Source organism: Arvicola amphibius, chromosome 3, assembly GCF_903992535.2.
Source record: "Arvicola amphibius chromosome 3, mArvAmp1.2, whole genome shotgun sequence".
Taxonomy (NCBI): Eukaryota; Metazoa; Chordata; class Mammalia; order Rodentia; family Cricetidae; genus Arvicola; species Arvicola amphibius.
Genome location: NC_052049.1, coordinates 21,432,656 through 21,453,459, shown reverse-complemented (window position 1 = coordinate 21,453,459; position 20,804 = coordinate 21,432,656). Strand labels below are relative to the sequence as shown.

At 42.4% G+C, this 20,804-nt stretch overlaps 2 protein-coding genes across 5 annotated transcripts in view; one reads left to right on the top strand and one right to left on the bottom strand.

The window, feature by feature from the left end:
- Window positions 1-582: 582 nt before the first annotated feature.
- On the bottom strand, window positions 583-18,671 carry C3H5orf22 (chromosome 3 C5orf22 homolog). Its single transcript, XM_038324333.1, has 9 exons — window positions 18,499-18,671; window positions 17,563-17,708; window positions 14,903-15,052; window positions 10,415-10,841; window positions 8,624-8,686; window positions 8,145-8,266; window positions 6,568-6,634; window positions 4,852-4,991; window positions 583-3,350 (listed from the first exon to the last, which is right to left on the bottom strand). Exons 1-9 carry the CDS (start codon window positions 18,577-18,579, stop codon window positions 3,218-3,220), a joined length of 1,329 nt encoding a protein of 442 aa, XP_038180261.1. The 5' UTR covers window positions 18,580-18,671; the 3' UTR covers window positions 583-3,217.
- A 176-nt stretch (window positions 18,672-18,847) lies between these two features.
- Drosha (drosha ribonuclease III) overlaps window positions 18,848-20,804 on the top strand; it is a 110,456-nt gene continuing 108,499 nt past the window's right edge. For 3 of the 4 annotated variants that reach the window (XM_038323525.2, XM_038323523.1, XM_038323524.2), the window contains exons 1-2: window positions 18,848-18,974; window positions 19,963-20,072. The gene's annotated coding sequence lies outside the window, so the exon portion shown is untranslated. The remainder of the gene's footprint in view (window positions 18,975-19,962; window positions 20,073-20,804) is intronic. The other variant, XM_038323522.2, reaches the window with a different exon arrangement.

The window sequence follows — 20,804 nt, the reverse complement described above, 5'->3', positions numbered from 1 at the left end:
AAAATTAAAATATGGCTCACCACTTAAGAGCACTGGTTACTCTTCCATAGAACCAAGGTTTGATTCCCAGAACCCACATGGGAGCTCACAACTGCCAGTAACTCCAGTCCAAGGATTTTACACCCCATACATACAGGCAAAACGTCCATTCATAAAAAACACTAAAATAATAATAAAAAAATTTTTAAAAATGTTTGTTAATAGATGCTTATACTGATCATAATAGAAAAGTTCTAAAGCATGAACAACTATTTAAACCTCTATTAACTTCTTTCCTAATGGGGAAAACCTCTCTTTTGGAATAAAAATCTCTGATGCTAAGAATCATTATTCACAAAATGTCTGAGAACATTGCTTTGAAACTCAGGATTCAGGGGCTGGAGAGAGGGCTCAGTGGGTGGGTGCAGAGCCTTGCTTTAAGGCTATTTGTGTTCTCTATTCCTTCACCAGTATTTGGAATACAAATGAAGGACATCTTAAACAGCTTCCTGTCTGGATCGTGTGGATTCATACTTTACTAATTGGGCTTCATTCAACAAGTAGGACTGAGCACAGGGCTGTGTGTGTGTGTGGGGGGGGGGGGAGTTGGGGAGGGGGACACCTTAAGCACCAGAATGCCTATAAAGGAAATAGACTTCTTGTTCTCTCTTTGAGATAAGTCTATGTAGCCTAGGCTGGGCTTGAACTCATTGGAATCTTCCCGCATCAGCTTGAATATTGAGATTACAGGTGTGTATCACTTTTATCTGACCCAAGTTAAAAAATGATGAGTTTACTGGACTCATAATAAACAGTAACAACTCTCCCAACAACAACAACAACAAATCAAAACAAAACATAGGTAAAAACCAATGAAACCAGCAGACTGACATCAAGAACAAGTAGTGATCTAGTTTGACCTAGAAGCCTTAAAACTGCCAATCACAGCATTTAATTTCATTTAACACAGAAAAATTTATACATAAAAAATGCCTATTTATAGAACTTTAACAGAAAATTTTCAAAATATATACAAAAAATTTACAAAATTTTATAATGACAAGAGAATTCACCAGTGGAAAATATGGCCACTATAAAAATGGAATATAGATAGGTGGCAGTGGTACACGCCTTTAATCCCAGCACTCGGATCTCTGTGAGTTCGAGGTCAGTCTGGTCTACAAGAGATAGTTCCAGGAGAGAATCCAAAGCCACAGAGAAACCCTGTCTCGAAAACCCCAAAAACAAACACACACAAACAAATGGAATATGCTTCCATCTACTGCACGACAATGGTCACGTGTCCTGGAGTACTAGCTGCAGCCAAGTAACTGATTTTGGTCACACAGCTCTACAGGCACACGTGCAGATGAGGGCTGAAAGCGACCTGCAGAAACGGGAGTAACCGCTATGCTCTGGTGAATGATGGACGCGTTCCGTTTTCTTTACAGGCCATCTCACCCTTTAAAGGAAAAGAGACAGACTAGAGAACAAAAGTGAAGCCAAGTGCGGGCAGAAGGTAAACTGAGGAAATAACTCCCAAGGTTAGCGAGCACTGTAAACACTGTTGTCTGCAGTAGTGGGGGGGGGGTGCTACGTCCCTCAAAGCACATCTCCCCCTCCCCACAACTAGTTTAATCCAGTCAGAAGAGCCTACCAGTCTTCTGGGTCACGAGGGCAAACTTGGCTTATTAAATACATAAAGCATGATCTCCAAATGCATACAGCAGAAAAATATTCTCTTCTCTATGCAGTGATAGGTCTTTCTAGCAAAAACTTGCACAAGTTTCCCCAACACAATTTCCTTCCCTTCCTTATTTGGGGAGAGATTACTCTGGAAAATGTCCCCAATGCTCTCCTGGCTGCCTCAAGTAATAAACAGTTCTTCACTTCTTGTCTTGCTCTGCGCTCACCTATGGGAGGCCCCACTGTGATTTTTAAGATTATTTTTATTTATGTGTTTATGTGTTGTCATGCACGTATGTGTGTGGTGCTGTGGGGAGAGTGCTGGCCTCCAGCTCTGGGGTTATAAGACGCTGGGTGCCATGTGGGTGCTGGGAACTAAACTCCAGTTTTCCGCAAGAGCAAAAAGTGCTTAGCAATTTTCTAGCCCCTTGACCCTGACTGGCAATTAAGTGACACTCAGTGACTAAATGCCAGCTGAGGCCCACAGTAACAACCCAAAGGAAGCCCCCACCCCCAGAAGTCATTCCAATTTTCAAAAAGTACAAGCAGCCAGGCAGTAGTGGTGCATTCTTTTAATCCCAGAACTCAGGAGGCAGAAGCAGGTAGTTCTCCAAGTTCGAGGTCAGCCTGGTCTACAGAGTTCCAGGACAGCCAAGGCTACACAGAGAAACCCTGTCTCCAAAAACCAAAAACCAACCAATCAAACAACAACAAAACCCAAAAAACCTAAAAGCAACAACAGAAAGGGAAATTTTGTTTACTCAACCAGACCTCTGGCATAGAAACAATGCTGGAGAACATTTAGCAAAAGCGAGGGCACAATTCCAACATCCTTAGACAGGCAGCCTTGGTACAGTATCTTCATGGACCGGCAAGGATCTTTCTGCATCACTTTTGAGACTCCTACTTCCTGTAAGGCCAGGGTGCCTGAGACGCATCTGTTCTCTTTCCCTGAGACTGTCCAGAGCCCATCATTACTTCTCCTTTGTCCCCCAAGGAGGCCAGGGCATCTTGTCTTTAACAGTGTCTGGCTAAATAAGCACCAGCTGAAAGAATAAATAAATAAATCTCATCTAATCCTAAACTCTGTTTGGGGAAGAGAAAAAAATCTCTCATGAAATCAAAGACAACATGGAAAGCAAGGAAGACCGCCAAGAGTCCCCATCAACTGGGGTTTACAGATTTGACATGAAAACAATAGAACCAAAGCAACAAACATCCCCTACCTCTGCCCCAACTGCCGTATTCAACAACTGGTATTTGCTTGCGATTCAAAATATCAGACTGATTTCAACTGAAAGTTAGCATAAAAAGTGTACTCTGGCTGGGTGGTGGTGGTGCACACCTTTAATCCCAGCAGTGGGAGGCAGAGACAGGACAATCTCTGTGAGTTTGAAGCCAGCATGGTCTACAGAGTGAATTCCAGGCAGTTAAGGTTTCTCAAAGAAACCCTGTCTCGAAAAGCCAAAAAATGAAAGTGTCCTCTGGAAGACTCACAAACTAAGGCCCTGCTGCTGTACCAATTGCACAGGAGCCTAGTGCTCTGTGAGCTTCAACATGGAGGAGACTCCTCTGAATACACCAGGTGAGTGTCCAGGGTCCCATAGAGTGAGCTCAGCATGCCGAGGACCTTTTCCTGAATGCTATCAACCTGTTCAGGAGGACAGTAATCATCCAGACTTGACCTGCAGCCAAGAGAGAAAGAGGAAGGACCTGTGATTATGACAGAGTCATTCTGTGTGGAGGGACAGCCGTGTGTGCTGCGGTCACTGAGGTGACACTTGGGTTCCTGAGACCTGGAGGATGTTTACCTTCCTTAGGTGCTTTACAAGAATTGTTCCTTATCATTATTTTTAAATAGCTATTCTGTAGGACAGGTACAATGACCAATTTTCTGTACTTTTGCTTTGGGACTGGATGTTGCTATGCAGATGTGATGGCCTTGAACAGGTTATGTAAACTAGGTTGGTCTCAAGTTTCCCGTGACCTTTCTGCCTTTGCCTCTCAAGTGTGTATGACAAGCATGTGCTACCATGGTTGAACTCTGGCCCTCGTACGAAGTGGCATGCACTTTACCCACAGAGCCATCACCCCAGATCATGCCCTACATGCTCTTTAATGCTCACAAGCCCCAAATAGGTGACACAGTGTTGTTTCAGGGTAAGGGTGGTGTAGGAGGGTCTTCTTTCTATGTGTTGCTTTCATTGGTTAAATAAAGAAACTGCCTTGGCCTTTTGATAGGACAGAACTTAGATAGGCAAAGTAGACCGAACAGAATGCTGAGAGAAAGAAGGAAGTGTGGCAGACGCCATGGCTCTCCTCTCCAAGACGGACGCCGGTTAGACTCATCCTGGTAAGCCATAGTCAAGTGGTGATACACGTTATTGGAAATGGGTTGAATCAATATGTAAGAGCTAGCCAATAAGAGGTTAGAACTAATAGGCCAGACAGTGTCTAAATGAATACAGTTTGTGTTATTATTTCTGGGGCTAAGCTAGCCGTGCGGGAGCTGGGCGGGATGAAAAGCAGGCCTGCTGGACTCATCACTACATAAGGGAACTTTTTTTCCTTAAAATTTTACTTTTGTGTGTTTGTGTTGTGTGAGTGTGCACCCATATGTGTACGCATCACAGGGTGCTGAATAGGGCATCAGATACCCTAGAACTGGAGCTGTGGCTGTGAGCTACCTGATTTTGGGTGCTGGGACAGAACTCAGGTCCGCTGCAAGAACAGCAAATGCTCTTGCCTGCTTAGCCATCTCTTCTGTACGCATGTGTACAAACTCACAGAATGTGAGCATGTGTACAAACTCACAGAATGTGAGCATGTGTACAAATTCACAGAATACAGCTTGAGGAGAGCTCTGCTCTTCCTCTCACCTTTACTAGCATCCAGATGCTGCCTGCATTCCTTGCTGAGAACAGGAGACCACTCTCCATCTTCAAAGCTGGCAGTACGGCCCCTTCCACACATTAGCTCCTTCTCTGATTCTGCTATTTTAGACTTCTCTTACTAGTTTTGTGACAACACTGGTTCCACTCAGGTAATTTAGGATAAATCATTTCAAAACCCTACATTCATTGCATTGCAAAGCCCCTCTCCTGTGCAGGGGCAACATATTTACAGGTTCCAGAGACTAGGACACGGACATCTGTGATGGGCTGTTATTCAGCTAGTCACACCTACCTTGCGATTGTCACAAGAGTAGGCTTTGGAAGACTTTTCAGTAGATAATACACAGACTGAATAAGGCACTCAATTTCTTCTTCTGTGCTGATGTGATGAGGAAGTTCTGAATAATCACAGGTTAGCCCAGCCTGGTGAACCTGAAAAGAAATTAACATGGCACCGTGAGCTGGGTACACAGCCCAATGTAGAGTGTAGCCTAGCAGGCACAAGCACTGGCTTCAAGCCCAACGCTGGAAACAAAGACTCAAAATAACACTTTAATGATTATGGGAGGTTCTTGAGAGAGTGAGCAGTGAAGAGACAGGTAGATACTTAAAGCTCATTGGCCACTGAGCCAAGCTGAACTAAGGAGCTTCACATTCAGAGAGACCTTATCTCAAAAATAAAAGTCGACGGTGACAGTGTGATGGCTCATCAGTAAAAGTGCTCGACGTGAAAAGCCGGGCCTCATTTCAATCTCAAGAACCCACATAAGAGCAGGACAGAACCAGTTCTACAGAGTCTGACCACTACATGAGCACTGTGATGATGATGATGATGAGAGAGAGAAAGAGAGAGAGAGAGAGAGAGAGAGAGAGAGAGAGAGAGAGAGAGAGAGAGAGAGAGAGAGAGAGAGAGAGAGAATGCTTCAGGCATTACCTGAACACGCATTTGAGTATATCAGCATTTTCAAGCCCCAAGCATCATGCACCCACCATTCTTTTTCTATGTGTATGGGTGTTTTGCCTGCATGTATGTATGTGCACCACATGTATGCAGTGCCTACAGGGGCTACCAGATCCTCTGAACTGCAGTAACATGATTCTCAGTGGTCATGTGGGTGCTAGCAACTGAACCCAGGTCCTCTGAAAGAGCAGCCTGTGCTGTTAACTGCTGAGTCATCTCTCCAATTCTGATTTGTGTTATTTTTAACAAATGCCATTTTCAGAAAAGAGTATGTTTTGGCTTAGCAAGCATTAACCATGATATTCTTTTGCTGCTATTTTTCTATTTATTTACTAAGTGAAGATTAAGTTAGTAAACACCATCTCGAATAAAGTGGTATGAAACTAGAGACTAAATTATGGATGGTGAGATAAGATTGGACTATTGACAAATACAGCAATAAAAACAAACAAACAAACAACAAAAAAACCCAAAACCAAAGAAGTAGTAACAGCTGGGCATGGTGGTGTGTGTCTGAAATACCAAAACTGTGAGGTGGACGCAGAAGGTTAGTGTTGGGGTTAGGGGTTAGGGTGAGGGTTAGCTTAGGAGGTTACAGGTCAGGGGGCTACTGTGAGATCCTGTCATAAACCACAGTAAAAAAAAATAAAAGATTCAGAGTACCTTTGCTGCTTAGAGAAAGTAAGAATCTTTTTCAAGGTAAAAATATTTTTTTAATTTTATCTATCTTTATTTTATGTGCACTGGTGTTTTGCCATGGGTGTTGTGCCCCCTGGAACTGGAGTCACAGAGAGCTGTGAGCTACCATGAGGGTGCTGGGAATTGAACCCAGGTTCTCTGGAACAACAGTCAGTATTCTTAACTGCTGAACCATCTCTCCAACCCCCCTAGAAAACTATTTTCAAAAATCTTTTCTGAAAAGTATGTATTTTAATCATTCTTTAATTTTTAAATAAGTAACATGGACAGACAGCCAATTTAACAAAAATTTCACCCGGAAAATTACCTGTATAAAGCATCAATTTTAGAATGCTATAAAATATTTACCATTTCATAGTCTGGTACTTCCATCCGTTTTTTCAAACTCCGTACAAGTGGAACTAGTGATTCCATTCTGGAAAAAAGCCACCCCAGTCATTAAACACAATAACCTTGACTAGAATTAGCAACAAATGGCATACTAGATACATTTTTTTTTTTAAAATCATGCTTTGGGGTTAGGAGCTGTGCTGGATAGTTTTATGTCAACTTGACACAAGCTAAAAATCATCTGAGAGGAGGGAACCTCAACAGAGAAAATTGCCTCCCTAAGATCAGGCTGTAGGCAAACCTGTAGAGAATTTTCTTAATTAGTGATCAATGGGAGAGGGCCCAGCCCATTGTGGGTAGGTCCATCCCTAGGCTGGTGGTCCTGGGTTCTATAAGGAAGCAGGACGACCAAGCCAGTAAGCAGCACCCTCTGTGGCCTCTGCATCAGCTCCTGCCCTCAGGTTCCTACCCTGCTTGAGTTCTTGTCTGAGTTCCTTTGGTAAAGAACTGTGATGTGGAAGGATAGGCTGAATAAATCCTGTCCTCCCCACGATGCTGTTGCTATGGTGTTTCATTATAGCAATAGCAACCCTAACTAGGACGGGAGCACATAACTCAGTGCACCGGGACGCACACCTTTAATCCCAGCACTCGGGAGGCAGAGGCAGGCGGATCTCTGTGAGTTTGAAGCCAGCCTGGTCTTACAAGAGCTAGTTCCAGGTCAGTATCCAAAGCTACAGAGGAAACCCTGCCTCGAAAAACCAAAAAAACATAACAAAAAGCAAAAAACAAAAGCAAAAAACAAACAAAAAAAAACCCAAAACAAAAAAACAAAAACAAAAACACCTCACTGCAAGGCTCCGGGTTTAGCTCACACCATTATACAAAAAATATTAATGATTAAAAAGTAGAGCTTCAACATGGATACATGCTTCAAATGATGGTTGAGAAATAAAGATAAAGTTGTTTAATACCATCTTCTTTAATTTGAAACAGGGTCTCACTATGTAGCCATGGCTGGCCTGGAACTCAAGGGGATCCTCTTGCCTCTACCTCCTGAGTGCAGGGATTCAAGGTATGCACCATCTCACCTGCCATCTTGTTAACAAAACTTGTAATTACTACTATTATTACTGTATTTTAGAAAAGTAACTTTATTTCACAAAGCCCAGGTTAGCTTGTAACTCAATACGCAGCTGAGTACCTTCAACTCCTATCTTCCTGTCTCTACCCCCAAATCCTTTGACAGAGAGCACGCCAATAATACTCAATAAGGCAGTGGTCAACACTGGGTGGCGTCTTTAGTTAGTTCTGAGGGAGAATCTTTCACTGACTCGGATGCTTATCAGTTCAGTTAGGCTTGTTGGCCAGTGAGCTACAGGGATACTCTTGTCTCCGCCTCCCTATTACTACCAAGCCTGGCTTTTTAAATAGATGCTCAGGATCTGAAATCCGGTCATCATGGTGATGTGGCAAGCACTTTCCTGAGTAAGCCATCTCCCTAACCCTTGAGTCTAATTTAAAGAGCAACCCGTCCAACAAACTTGGAATGTAGCTAGAAGGGACAATTCAGGAAAACATTTAGGGGGTCTTACCCAGGATTTGAAGCCCATCTCTGTACAGTTTCTTCACTATCACCATCACACAAATCAGCAAAAATTGCTTCTAAGTCTTCTAATTGGTGAGTTCGAGTGTCAACAATATCTACCAAATCTTCCTTTAAAAACATTGAAAAACTGAGATGACAGTTATTCCTTTAAAAAACAAGTAAAATAGTAATTATGAAAATACCAGTTCACTTAGCTAAAAAGATATTCTATGTACTGAGGCACTCATCAAAAAAACACACATGTATATGTGAATATCTATATGCACACAAGAATCCAGAGAGCTGAGAACATTTAAATAAGCTACAAGCTATTATTAGAGCCAGGCAAGGTGGCTCACATTTACAACCCCAGCACTCAGGGAGCTGAATTGGAGGCCGGCTAGAACTATACAAATTCTTTTAAAATAAACAACCTAAAAACAAAAGTAAGGTAGTAGTTAGTGGTAGATAAAGTGTAGGGTTTACCTCAGTAAGGTTACTATCAGGCTTTTTAAACTGGTAAAGTTCCTGTAGAATTTTGTATTCATCCTGCAAGCCAAAACAAAACCCCCAAGGTTAGGAGTTTCCAACAATATGCCTGTGATAAACAAGAGAATATCTGAGATAACATCCAAACGTTTGTGTGGGAGAATCAAGCACACTGTATACTTTAGATTTCCAAAGCAGATCAAATTTTCCAGGACAAGTTTATCTAGCTGGACAGAATAGAGTATAAAAATTATCGAATAGGCTAACGGATCATAAAAGTGTTTTTTAACACTATACCATTATGAGAATGGATATATTCCAAGCTCTAAAGACTGTAGCTGTTCATGGGAGACACACATGTCTGCAGTGACGATGACAGAAGATGCCCCATGTGTACCACGCAGCTACTTCCCTGGCAACAGAGACCTTTGGTGTACAGAAGGAATGCTGGCACACAGAACCTGAGTTAAGAGAAAGATGCCTAACACAGCTAGGTTTTGTAAGTAAAATAAAAGGAGTAGACTCCTTAAAAACCTAACTAGACAGCTCCATTTCTAAGTGGCTGCATCTGGCCCAGGGGCAGGGAGGAGATAAAAAGTACTGTGCACAACACTGCAGCACGGGGCACAACACCGCAGCATGGGGCACAACACCGCAGCATGGGGCAAAACACTGCAGCATGGGGCACAACACCGCAGCACGTCTTCAGTACTCCGCTATCTTAACAATACTATGAGCTGGGGCTCATTTATTCCTTAAGTGCTTATTCTGCAGCACAGGGGGAGGGGGATCGAGTCCACAACCCTGAGCAAGCTAGGTAAGCGTGCTACTACTGAGGTACACACTTAGTAGGCTGTGGGTGATTGTTTACAGTGCCAGAAAGGCAAGTACCTTTCCCAGGATGACACAGCTAATGAGCAATAGATGGAACAAACTGGAGTTACGTATTATCATTTTTTTTTTCTGAGATAAGGTTTCACATAGCCCAGGCTGGATTTGAACTCATGATCTTCTGTATCTATTTTCCAAGTACTGGTCTTACAAGCACGTACCACTATGCTTTGCCTTGTTATCTTCGTTCATATTAAAAATACGGCTGGTGAGATGGCTCAGAGGGTAGAGGTGCCTGCCACCAAGCCTGACGATTTTAAAACTGGCTTTGGAGAGTTGTCCTCTGACTTCCACATGTGTGCTGTGGCACGAGCCACCATCACCCAAAATAAATAAGTTCATGTAATTAACAATACGAATATAGCTACTAAATTATAAAGTATAATGTAGGTTGGATATCTTTATCTGAGATGGATGCTTTGAAGCAGAAGTTCTATCACATCCCAGGAGTTTTTCAGATTTTGGAATATCTGAAGACTTTATGGGAGCATTTCATCATGGTGTGTAGAAAGTTTTGGATTTTGGAGTATTTTAGATTTTGGATTTTTTTTTTCCCAGACAGGTTTTCTTTGTAGCTTTGGAACGTGTCCTGGAACTCTGTCTGTAGATCAGGCTGGCCTTGAACTCATAGAGATCCTCCTGCCTCTGCCTCCTAAGTGCTAGGATTAAAGGCATGTGCCACCATTACCCAGCTGATTTTGGAATTTTTAATTAAAATTAGTGATAAGCTTATATATAACTTTAAAAGACTGGCAAAGAACAGAAGAATATGTAGCAGAAAACATGACCTTTAAACAGAAGACAATTATCCGGATGTTTGCAGAAAGCTTGCTACCTGTAATACAGAGAAATGCCATGCAATTGTCAAGGTCTATGCTTCCAAAAGATGACATTTACCTGAGTGAACATTTCTTTGAAGGGATTTTTGACAGAAAAAAAATCCAAGTCAATATCTAAAACAAATGCACCTCCATCCTTCAGCATTTCCAGAATCTCCCCAGAGCTGGCTGGGCTCTGGTACTGTTGGCCTCCAGAACATGAGCGTGACGGCTCTTGACAAGCATGGTCACTTCTTGGGGTCCCTGCATCCCCTGACAGTCCTTCTGAGCAAGAGTCCCCATTAGCAGAGGAAGTGCTCTCTCCACCGCCCAGTGCCAGCTTGGGCCTCTTTGCAGAAGACATGGAGTCACTGCCATCCTGATGGTTACCGAGTTTGTAAGGTTCTACCATGATCACATCCAACTGCAATGGTTTTTGGTTCTCCAGCTGGTCTTCAGGTACAAACAGACCATCACTCAGGAAGTAATAATCTGTACTGGTAACCCTGGAGCAAAGGGAAAAGAATATTTCAAGGAATGAGCAAACAGCTGACATTACTATGACGCTGCAGAAATAGGACACACCCGACAAAAACAAGGGACTGCAACACTTGGATTACTCTGGCTTCAGTAGAAACGGCTTTCTCCACATTCTCAGCTGGCACACCACTGCATTTTTATAGTTCACCTTGCAGCTAGATGTGGCCACCTCAGAGGGTCTGGCCAGTGACTGTGATAGGAAAATAGGTGTGTGGAACAGTGTTCTCCCATCCCGCTGACCAGCCATGAGCACAAAGGTGGGAAGTTATGTCAGCCTATGAGGACTCCAGAGATCATGGAACATGAAGTAAAATGTAGTGAGGAGACGGGCAGGCCTGCTTTTCATCCCGCCTGGCTCCTGGCCACTGGCTAACTTATGCCCCGAAATAACAACACACAAATTGTATACATTTAAACACTGCCTGGCCCATTAGTTTCAGTCTCTTATTGACTAATTCTCATATATCTTGCTTTAACCCATACTTAGTAATCTGTGTAGCACCACGAGGTGGTATCTTACTGGGAAGGATTCAGCATGTCTGAACTGGTGGCTGGCTTCATGCGACTGTCCCAGAGAAAAGAGGCATGGCGATTGCCCGAGGCATCTGCCTCACTGCCTCTTCCCAGCATTCTGTTCTGTCTTCCCCCCCACCTATGTTCTGACCTATCGGGCCAAGCAGTTTTCTAAACAACAGGTAGACAGATGATACTCCCACATCATTTCCCCATTTTCTGTTTAAACAAAAAAGACTTTCACTTTAACATAGTAAAATTAAATATAACAAAACAGTTATCAAGCAATAATTATAGTCACAATTTTATATCTTTTTTTATCTGTTATCTTTTATCATAACTAAGAAAAACTATAACTATCTATCCATTCTTCAACTCCATCAAAGTCTTCAGAAGGATATAATACTACCTAAGTAAACAAGAAATAAGCAACTTCCAAACTCTAGAAATGACAGAGACATCTCGCTGCCTGGACAGTCACCCAAAGTTCCTCTGTACCGTTGGGGTATCCATCTTTGGCCTACAGGCCCATAGTATCCAGCAGACATTTTCATGAAGCAGGAAATTCCAAAGACAGTTCAGTTACTATCTGATGTGTTTTGCAGAATGTCTCGTAGACTCTTTCATGAATCAGGAACCCCGAAAGACCATCTCACCTTTAGGCAAGTTCAGCAGTCCTCTCTCTGCGGGTTCTCTGTGTCCAGTTTATGCAACAGTCCAGGCAAGAGCAGTTTCTTGCCCAAATGGCTATCAAACTCCATAAGGAGTCTCTTTGATGCTCATCTTCCTCTTGAAGTAGATTGGTGCTGCCAGGAGCAGATGTGTCTCATTGTCATGACAAGCCCTAAATTATTAAAACATTTAAATGCCATATTCTGTAGTCTTTGAAAGATATGAAGAATGCCTATTTAACTGAAATAGATCTCTGTATATCTAGAAAATCTAACATGACTACAAGCCTATTACCAATGATTATTCATTAACAACCTATATTTCCTAATTATACATTACATTTTTAAATGAACTACAAAATCATAATACCTTACTAAAGATAAGAAATACATATACATATAACAAAATTGACCTTAAATTTATATCAATAGAGTAAAATTTATACCAATGTAAATTATCCATATCTATATCATTTCCCCCCTTTAAATGTAAAAGAACATTTATAAACAATATTTGGGAACATGGGCGCAGTTATTTTTCTCCAAACTGCTTCCTGCTGTATAGGGGCACTGTTAATCAGATCTTTCATGGTGTAACTTGTGTGCCAGGTTCATCTCAGTCATCAGTTGGGTGAAGTAATTTTCTGAAGGTGTTCACAGCAACCTTTCAGGAGGGCGTGGTCTATCATACCACATTGGGATAGAAGCAATCCACAGGGTCTCATCCTTTGTGAAAACAAAAGAACTTTTCCAAAGCATCATAACCTTAGATCCAAATATTGAAGTCAAGGTATTTTGAAAATATCTATCTTGTAATAGTTCAGCAGCATTTATAAACAAATATCTTTTAGCAGCTGTTGCTCCTTCCTCAGCATTCAAACAATTCAAAGAGAGCATAATAGCATACAGCATCAAGATTCTCTGTATATTTTCCATCTTTGTGCGGCTTTATTTTAACCTCTATTTCGTTTATTTTTACTTTTATTTTTTGAGACAGGTACTCTGTATATCTTTGTCCTGTAATAACCCTGTAGACCAGGCTGTCCTTGAACTCTAATAGATCCCTCTGTCTCTGCCTCCCAGGCATTGGGATTAAAGGCATGTGCTACCACACCCAACTACTCCTTTTTTTCTTTTTTTTTTAACTTAAAGAACTTTAACTTTTAACCTGCATATATTTTTAACACACTGTATATCATTTAGAGGTTTTCTTTGTTTTTGAATCTCTCTTTACTGTATCTCTCTTTTTCTGACCACATGAACCTTTAAATTACTGAGCAATATGGGTAGGATTAAAGCCGTGGCTTTGCTGGCTAGATTCAGCCCATTCTTTAGCTTTCCAGCCTCATGGCAGAGATACCGGCAGTAGCCATTTTTATTGCCACAACTCTATGGCGTTTCAAGGTCCCTGCCAGCAAGCAAGCTGCAGCATTCTTCTCACAGACCACATCAAGCTGGCACAGTGGCTCACACCTTTAACCCCAGCATTTGGGAGATCAAGGAAGGGCTGTTGTGAACAATAACAACAAAAATCTGTCAAGCCTATACAAAATGATTTGATTTTACAGGTTCTATTAGGCCCACTAAACATACTAAATTCACTTTTTTATGTAGACCAATATTACGTACAATATTTGTTATAAAGTGAGTACTAATCACTTTAAAAATTATATAGTAAACTGGGCACATGCCTTTAATCCCAGCACTTGGGAGGCAGAGGCAGGCGTATCTCCATGAGTTTAAGGCCAGCCTGGTCTACAAGAGCTAGTTCCAGGACAGGCTCCAAAGCTACAGAGAAACCCCTGTCTTGAAAAACCAATATATATATAGCAAATTTTCATAAATCAAGATGATGCTACTCATATTAATGATAAAGGCATGTAACACCAAAGGTAACATTGTCATCAAAATGGAAACAGAATTAGGGTCACAATTTTTACTATCACTCAGGGCCTATAAAATTATATGTACATTGATTTAAAAGTTCTTCCTCTCCCAAGAGAATTTAGAACTAGACTGCTACTGCTAAAGACAGACATTGTAGCAACGCAAGTTGGAGGATATTGGTTCAGAACCACATACAAAAACCCTGAGGTACATATAGCTCAAATCAGGGGGTATAGTAATTTAACTTAGCCTGAATACCAAAAACCACAACAATAAATTTAAAACCTAAAATCTGCTTATCCAGATACTGAATTATCAGCTGGCCTCAGACTCACTATGTGGCTGAGGATGACCTTGAACTCCAGACCTTTCTGTCTCGCTGGGATTACAGGTGTGTGCCACAACTCCCAGGATGGGAATTGAACTCGGGACTGTAGGCATGTTGGGTAAATGTTCTACCACTGAGCTACACCTCCAGTCCTTCTTTTGCATTTTGAAACAAGGTATTGCTCTTAGGTTCAGGCTGATTTCAAATTTGAGCATCCTCCCGCCTCAGCCTCCCAAGGGCTGTGATTATAGATATGTGCTGCTCACCTTGTCTGGCTCAAATCTAAAAGTTAAACTCAGCACACTACAGTTGCATCAGAAGAAGCAGGGAACAAAAGACACCATTGGTTGCATACATCGATAAGGTAGTGTAAAGACTTGATGAAGCCAGCAATGGAACCTGAATTCCAGAGAACGTCATAAAACAAAATAAATTAACTAGTAACAAATACAAAGAGTACATGAAGGAGATCAAGAGAATTAAAAATCTGTTTCTGGTGATTCAAAGACTTTTTGGAGCATCTGGGCCTAGATACGGCTCTGCAAGGAGGCATTTAGGAAGTTATTACAAGAATTCAAAGGAACAAGCATTCAGTTCCTTTCATACTTACCAAAAATGAAGAAATTACCTGATTGTGGTGGTAGAAATGTCTTTGCCTACTAAGAAGTGGTGTTTGCCCTCTCTGATTTGCTGAGCCCATGTGGGATGAAGCCATATTATGTGAGAAAAATGGCCGGCATAAACTGCGGGCATGATCCAGTTTTCAATACTTAATTCTCTGGAAAAAACCAGAAACATTAGTGAATGCTTTCCCCTCAAACATTTGAAGACAGTGGGTCTCATGGCCCCTGAGGTTAAAACGGTTTTCACAGAGATGCTATTTCCATTCCACTGAGCAAACATTTGCACAAGACTGATGGTGGATTGGGATCCTACTCATCATGCAAGGTCGATTAACAGCCCCTCTCAGTTTCATGACTAGCAATTGCCCCTGTCCAAAAGCTAGTTTTGCTGAAGAATGTACTTGGTTTTATTAATTCTTGCTCCTAACTGGATATTCTAAAATATTCTCTGTAGCAAAAAGAGGAAGACAGCGGAACCCCTCCTCTAGACTGTGAAGTACAAAGGCTGCTTCAAGGAAAAGCATCTGGGACTGAATTGTGAAACGAGTCAATTTTTTTTTGAAACCTCAATTAACTGTGGTTATTTAGACGCGAGGCTGGATTGTCGGATTTTGCATTCCAGCTGAGCTCTCAGAAGCCTGTGGAGTTTTGGTGGAAGATCAAAGAACAGTCACAACATCACTTATCTGAATAAGTAATGAAAACACTATCTCATTTTCCAATCACGTCTATGAGAGTAAGAATTTTCACCATATACTTCAACCAAAACAACACACAGCAACACACTGAATGAAGAAGCAGACAGAGAACCCAGATATCGTTTACAGGGGCAAAAATTAGATGTTAAAAATGTTAAATAATTCTAGTTTTAAAATGTGTTTTATTTACAAAAATAACTCGTTTATACAGACATAACAATTTGACATTTTACAATGAACATCTGAAAACTTTATTTTTAATTTTAAAGTAAATAACACAACTATAATTCACATTGTTTTCAAGGCTTAATTTTTTAAGAGTTTCAAAGAAAGCAGACACTCAGGTATGGTGGCGTGTACGTGCAGTCCCTGCACTGACGGGTGCAAGGGAGGCCTTGGCTATATAGCTATATAACAAAAAGAATGAGAATACTAAAAAGTTTAAGAACTGTGTGGTCTGACTACTGACTATATGCTTAACATTCTCTTCCAGTTTCTAAACTATGGAACACAGTAAGGGAACGGTGGAACTACCACATTTCTTTAGGAGTTAGCGCCCCGATTTGGAGTACTGGAAAAAGTCAACTAAAAGATCTATAGGTGACTAAAAGTCATATGCTTTTTCATATGAGATAAATGAGAGGATTTCAGGGAACTCTATTATAGAAGAGAAGCCATTATTTGAAGACATATAACTCTGAAGGATGGAATATGAATTATGAATTTTATTTCTATTCCTATGACTGTATTTTTCAAGATTTATTTGACTTTTTAATTATGTGTGTGTGTGTGTGTGTGTGTGTGCACAAGAGAGCAGCTGCCTACAGAGGCCATAAGATGGAGCTGGGTCCTGTAGAGCAGTTATGAAATGGTTGTGAGCCTCTCGGTGTAGGTGCTGGGAAGCACAATTGGGTCCTTTGCAAGTTTAAGTGCTCTTATGTGCCAAGCCATCTCTCCAGTCCCGCGCCTGTGATTTTACAAAACTGAAAGTCAACAGGATTTGGGACCTGAAAATAAGGTCAAGGAGAAGAAGGAAGGACACAATAACAGAAAGGACAGGCAAACTGAAGATGTATCATTGCATGCTTATGAGATTGTTTCCAGAAGTCACATTTTCTTGTACCACCAGGCTTTAAGAGGGGAGAGAGAGGAAGGAGACCACACTCAGATGACTTCGCAAGTCTTCTCTAATGTTTCAAGTTCTAAATTAGAGGCCATCAAACTCTGGCGTGGCTGTCTCTTATAATTTGTTTCTCTTTGTAAAGTGTTATTGGAAAGACCTCTTGCTGTTTGTTTCCACAATATTCATGACTGCTTTTCATGTTACGAAGTCAGGAACAAGTAGTTGTCTTGATACAATGTCAGGAAACTGAAATTACCACATACAGACACACACAGTCTTAGTTTCTTCTTCTGTTGCCACCATAAAATACTTTGACCAAAGTAACAGGTTTTGGCAACGAAGTCATGGTGGCAAGTTTGAAGCAGCTGATCACGTTACATCCATAATCAGGAACCAGAGATACACAAGGTACTGTTCAGGTCCCCCTCTCCACTGATACAGACCAGGACCTCAGCTGCCAAGGGCACTACTCACCGTAGGTGGGATTAAGTAATCCACCCACAACCAAGTCCTGCTGCCCACTTTACAGATAATTCTAAATGCCAACGAACTGACAATGGACACTTAACCCTAACGAGGCTTCAATGTATCCCTGACTGTCTTCAAGCAGTAATTCTGTCTCAATGCTCTAAGGGCTGGGATCATAGGTATCAGTCACCAAGCCTGGTCTCTATTTTGGCTCTTTTAGCTTGTCAAAAACTTGTTCTAAACAAAATAAAGAAGGCAAATAAATAAACACACAAAAGCAAAAAAATAAATACACAAGTATAGCCAAGTCTGCTCTTTTATCTGGCTTCATGTTATATTTCAAACACATGAAATATGATTAAAAGCATCGTGTTACCCAAAGAGTGCTTCCTTATCAAACACAGTGTCCGCTGGCATATTCACAGGGATAAGGAGGTCCGGATGTGAGTCAAAATGTAAAAAGCTTATATTACTTGCAGGAAGATGCTTCGAACCTATGGCCCGGTATATGAAAGGCAGAACCTGTAACAGAGACACACACACTAAGAATGGCATGCTGCCAAGTGCAGACGGACTCTAAATAAATAATTAACTGCACAAACCTGAAGTGCATCAAGGTGTTCAAAAGTGGAAAACTATAAAATCTCTTGTAGATGGTGCTTACGAAAATCTCCATCTTTATTACCCAACTGCTCAGCCACTCTGTGTTCCAGGTACTCTTAAGGTTTTAGGACATCTTCTGTCCCTTTAGGATGGTGGCCCTAGGCCACTCTTATACATTATGTGTCCAGGTTTACTACTAAATTGGAAAGCACAGACCCACCCAAAGTTGACTGTGTCTCAGAAATCAACTTTCTTTTCCTCCTTCATCTTTTTCCAACAGTAAGTCCCCTTCCCCCATTTTTCCCGGGGGAGGGGTTGAACCCAAGGCCAACGTCAAGCACAGTAACACTGAGTTTCATTCTTAACACCTCCTGTTTTATATCCAGAGACCTCCTCCCCATGAATCCTTTAAATAAATCTCCTAGACCCACGGACCTCTAGTCTACTAGAAGTCTACGTAAGGAACCCACGTTACTACAGCACTGCTATAAAACGTTCAGAAACGCTGAAGACTTATGTCCTCTCAGTAACAGCCCTATAAAAGGATCTACGATTATGGTCCCCATTTCACAGCTGGAGGAGTCAGCTCTCAACGTCGGCAGGAGACAGGAGGCGGCCAGCGTCAGATGCTGGCCAGGGCTCTGCAGATTGCTGGGGTTCGAATCCCTCCTGTCAGGGCTCGGGGACTTCTGCCGCCCGCCCCGCTCACCTCCTGGTGATCTTCCACCACCCACACCGGGAGCCGGGGGTAGTTCCTGAGGCGCGTGCAGTCCCCTCCGGTGTCACTCATGTCTCCGCGCGACTCTAGCCGCCGTGACCCCGAGGCACCCGGAGAGGTGCCCGGCTTCTCCAAGCCGCGCGCACCGATGCCCTTACGCTGCGGAAACCCGCGCTCACCCGGTTGCGCTTCCGGATTGGAGAACGTCAAGGTGGAGGGGCGGGTGTTAGAGCTATAGGCAGTGTCGATTGGTCTGGATGTCCGTCACTCACGCTGACCCGCCAATCACGGTGCAAAAGGTGCTGAGATGCGCTCCTGAGAGATTTCCCTCCCTAGGCTGGGCTTTTTCAGGTTTGCTTTTTAATTCCCGGAGTTTCCTGTTCCGGAGGCGCGGGCGGCGCCGCTGCCGTGGAGGCTGTTGTAGTAACCAGGCTCGGCTCCGGCTGCGACCCGGGGACTCTCTGTAGGTAAATGGGGGCGCTTGACGGGTGTTTGGCGAGCCAGGATCGACGGTCGGGATTTCAATGGAGTCCTGGGCTGAGCGAAATGATCCTAGGAGTCGGTTCTGGCAGCTTCGCTGCAGATTCGCCGCCGAGGGCGAAAGAGCGACCCTAGCTACAGATACGCAGAGACGGGATGGGGTCCGGTTCACCCATTTGTGGAGCGCAAGTCTTGGTCCAGGCCCGGGACCGCCTGGGGTCGGAGGGGAGGCGAGTCCCGCAGTCCCGCGCTTACCTCGCAGGCTGGCGGGAGATGCAAACCGGCCAACGTGCCATTGAGCATCCGCCAGGCGGAGAGGCCGGGCATCAGGGTTCCACCATGGCAAAGTGCGGGGTCTCCTTATCGCCGCAGCTTCCAACTCCGTGTGTTGATTGACGTTCCTGGACTTGTAAACTGTTCAGAATAGTTCCCTGGGTCTCTCTGCTTTCAAATGGCAGCCCAGGAATAGGCATTTCCCATTTACATTGAATTTACAGTGGTTCAGTATTTATTAGCTTTTCTAACTGTAGAAACGTACAGAATCGTCTGGCAGTGAGTGTTCGATTCCATTTTTACACTGTCCAGAGGTGTTAACTATGCTGTTGCCCACCTCTCGCTTTACTATTTAGTATTCCTTTTTGTTATCTCGGACTCATCCTTTTTTTTCCCTTGTGTTTTTCCCATTGCAGTTTTCCTTTTGTTTTGTGGGGATATTTTATTATTATTATTTAAACATTTGCATATGGGGTTGAGATCTTTTAGTCCTGTCACAGTCTTCTTTGAGTCTACAGAGCTTGGGACAGGGCCTCATGTGTACTGGCTCAGTAAATGATGTGTGAATCAGTGAAAGTGTCTCCTTCCCGGGTGGTTTCAGTAATGCACGTTGGTGGGGAGAAGCAGAAGGGAAATGCACACTTAGTGATACAGAAAGGTGCACATTGAGAGTCAAACCTGCCTGTCATTTATTTTGTGTAGAAACTGAAGGATGCAGAAATGACTGACTGAACTCACGATTTCAAGGATCTAGTAGCTTACTGAAGGAATTCAACATGGGCACCGGTGACTGTCATGTGAGGCCATTTCTGGTAAGTTTGGTAAAAGAAGTGAGTTTAGACTAAGCAGTAGCAATCTAGAAGGGGTGAAATCTTGTTCCCAGAGGAAATCAGGAATGCTTCACAAATGAAGTTCAGTAAGAGGCTGGTGGATGGACAGTTAGGGACAATGGGAGCAAAGAAGTTTCATGATAGCGCTTGGCATGTTAACCGGTGGCACGGTGAGAGTTTGGGCTGAGAGGGGCTTTGTGGAGAAGGAAATAGGATGATAAGCCTGGGAGAGGTTGAAGCATGGAGTTTGTTCTTAATTCTGTCAGCTGTGAGGAGCCCGTGATGCCAGTAGTAGCTCTTTGGCTTCCAAGTTTAACCATGAGTGTATTGGAATGAGGAGTAATCATTAATCATATTATTTGGTAGCTGCTGCTTATTAAACAGTAATCGATAGGGCTCAATTATTTGCAGTGTTTTCCTTTGTTTGATAAAGAATTAAGCATTTTTAAAAATTTTATTTTTATGTGTGTGTATCTATATATTCATATATATGTGTGCATATTAGTCAGGGTTCTCTAGAGTTAAAGAGCTACCTGTATAGAAAGGGGATTTATTAGAATGACATTATTTATTTATTTATTATTTATTTATTATTATTTATTAGAATGACAACAATGGCTGGCCATGAATGGAAAAATCCAGGAATCAGTAGCTGCTCAGTCCTTGAGTATATCCTTGATGGATAGTCTTAGCTGGTCTTCATTAAATGCTGGC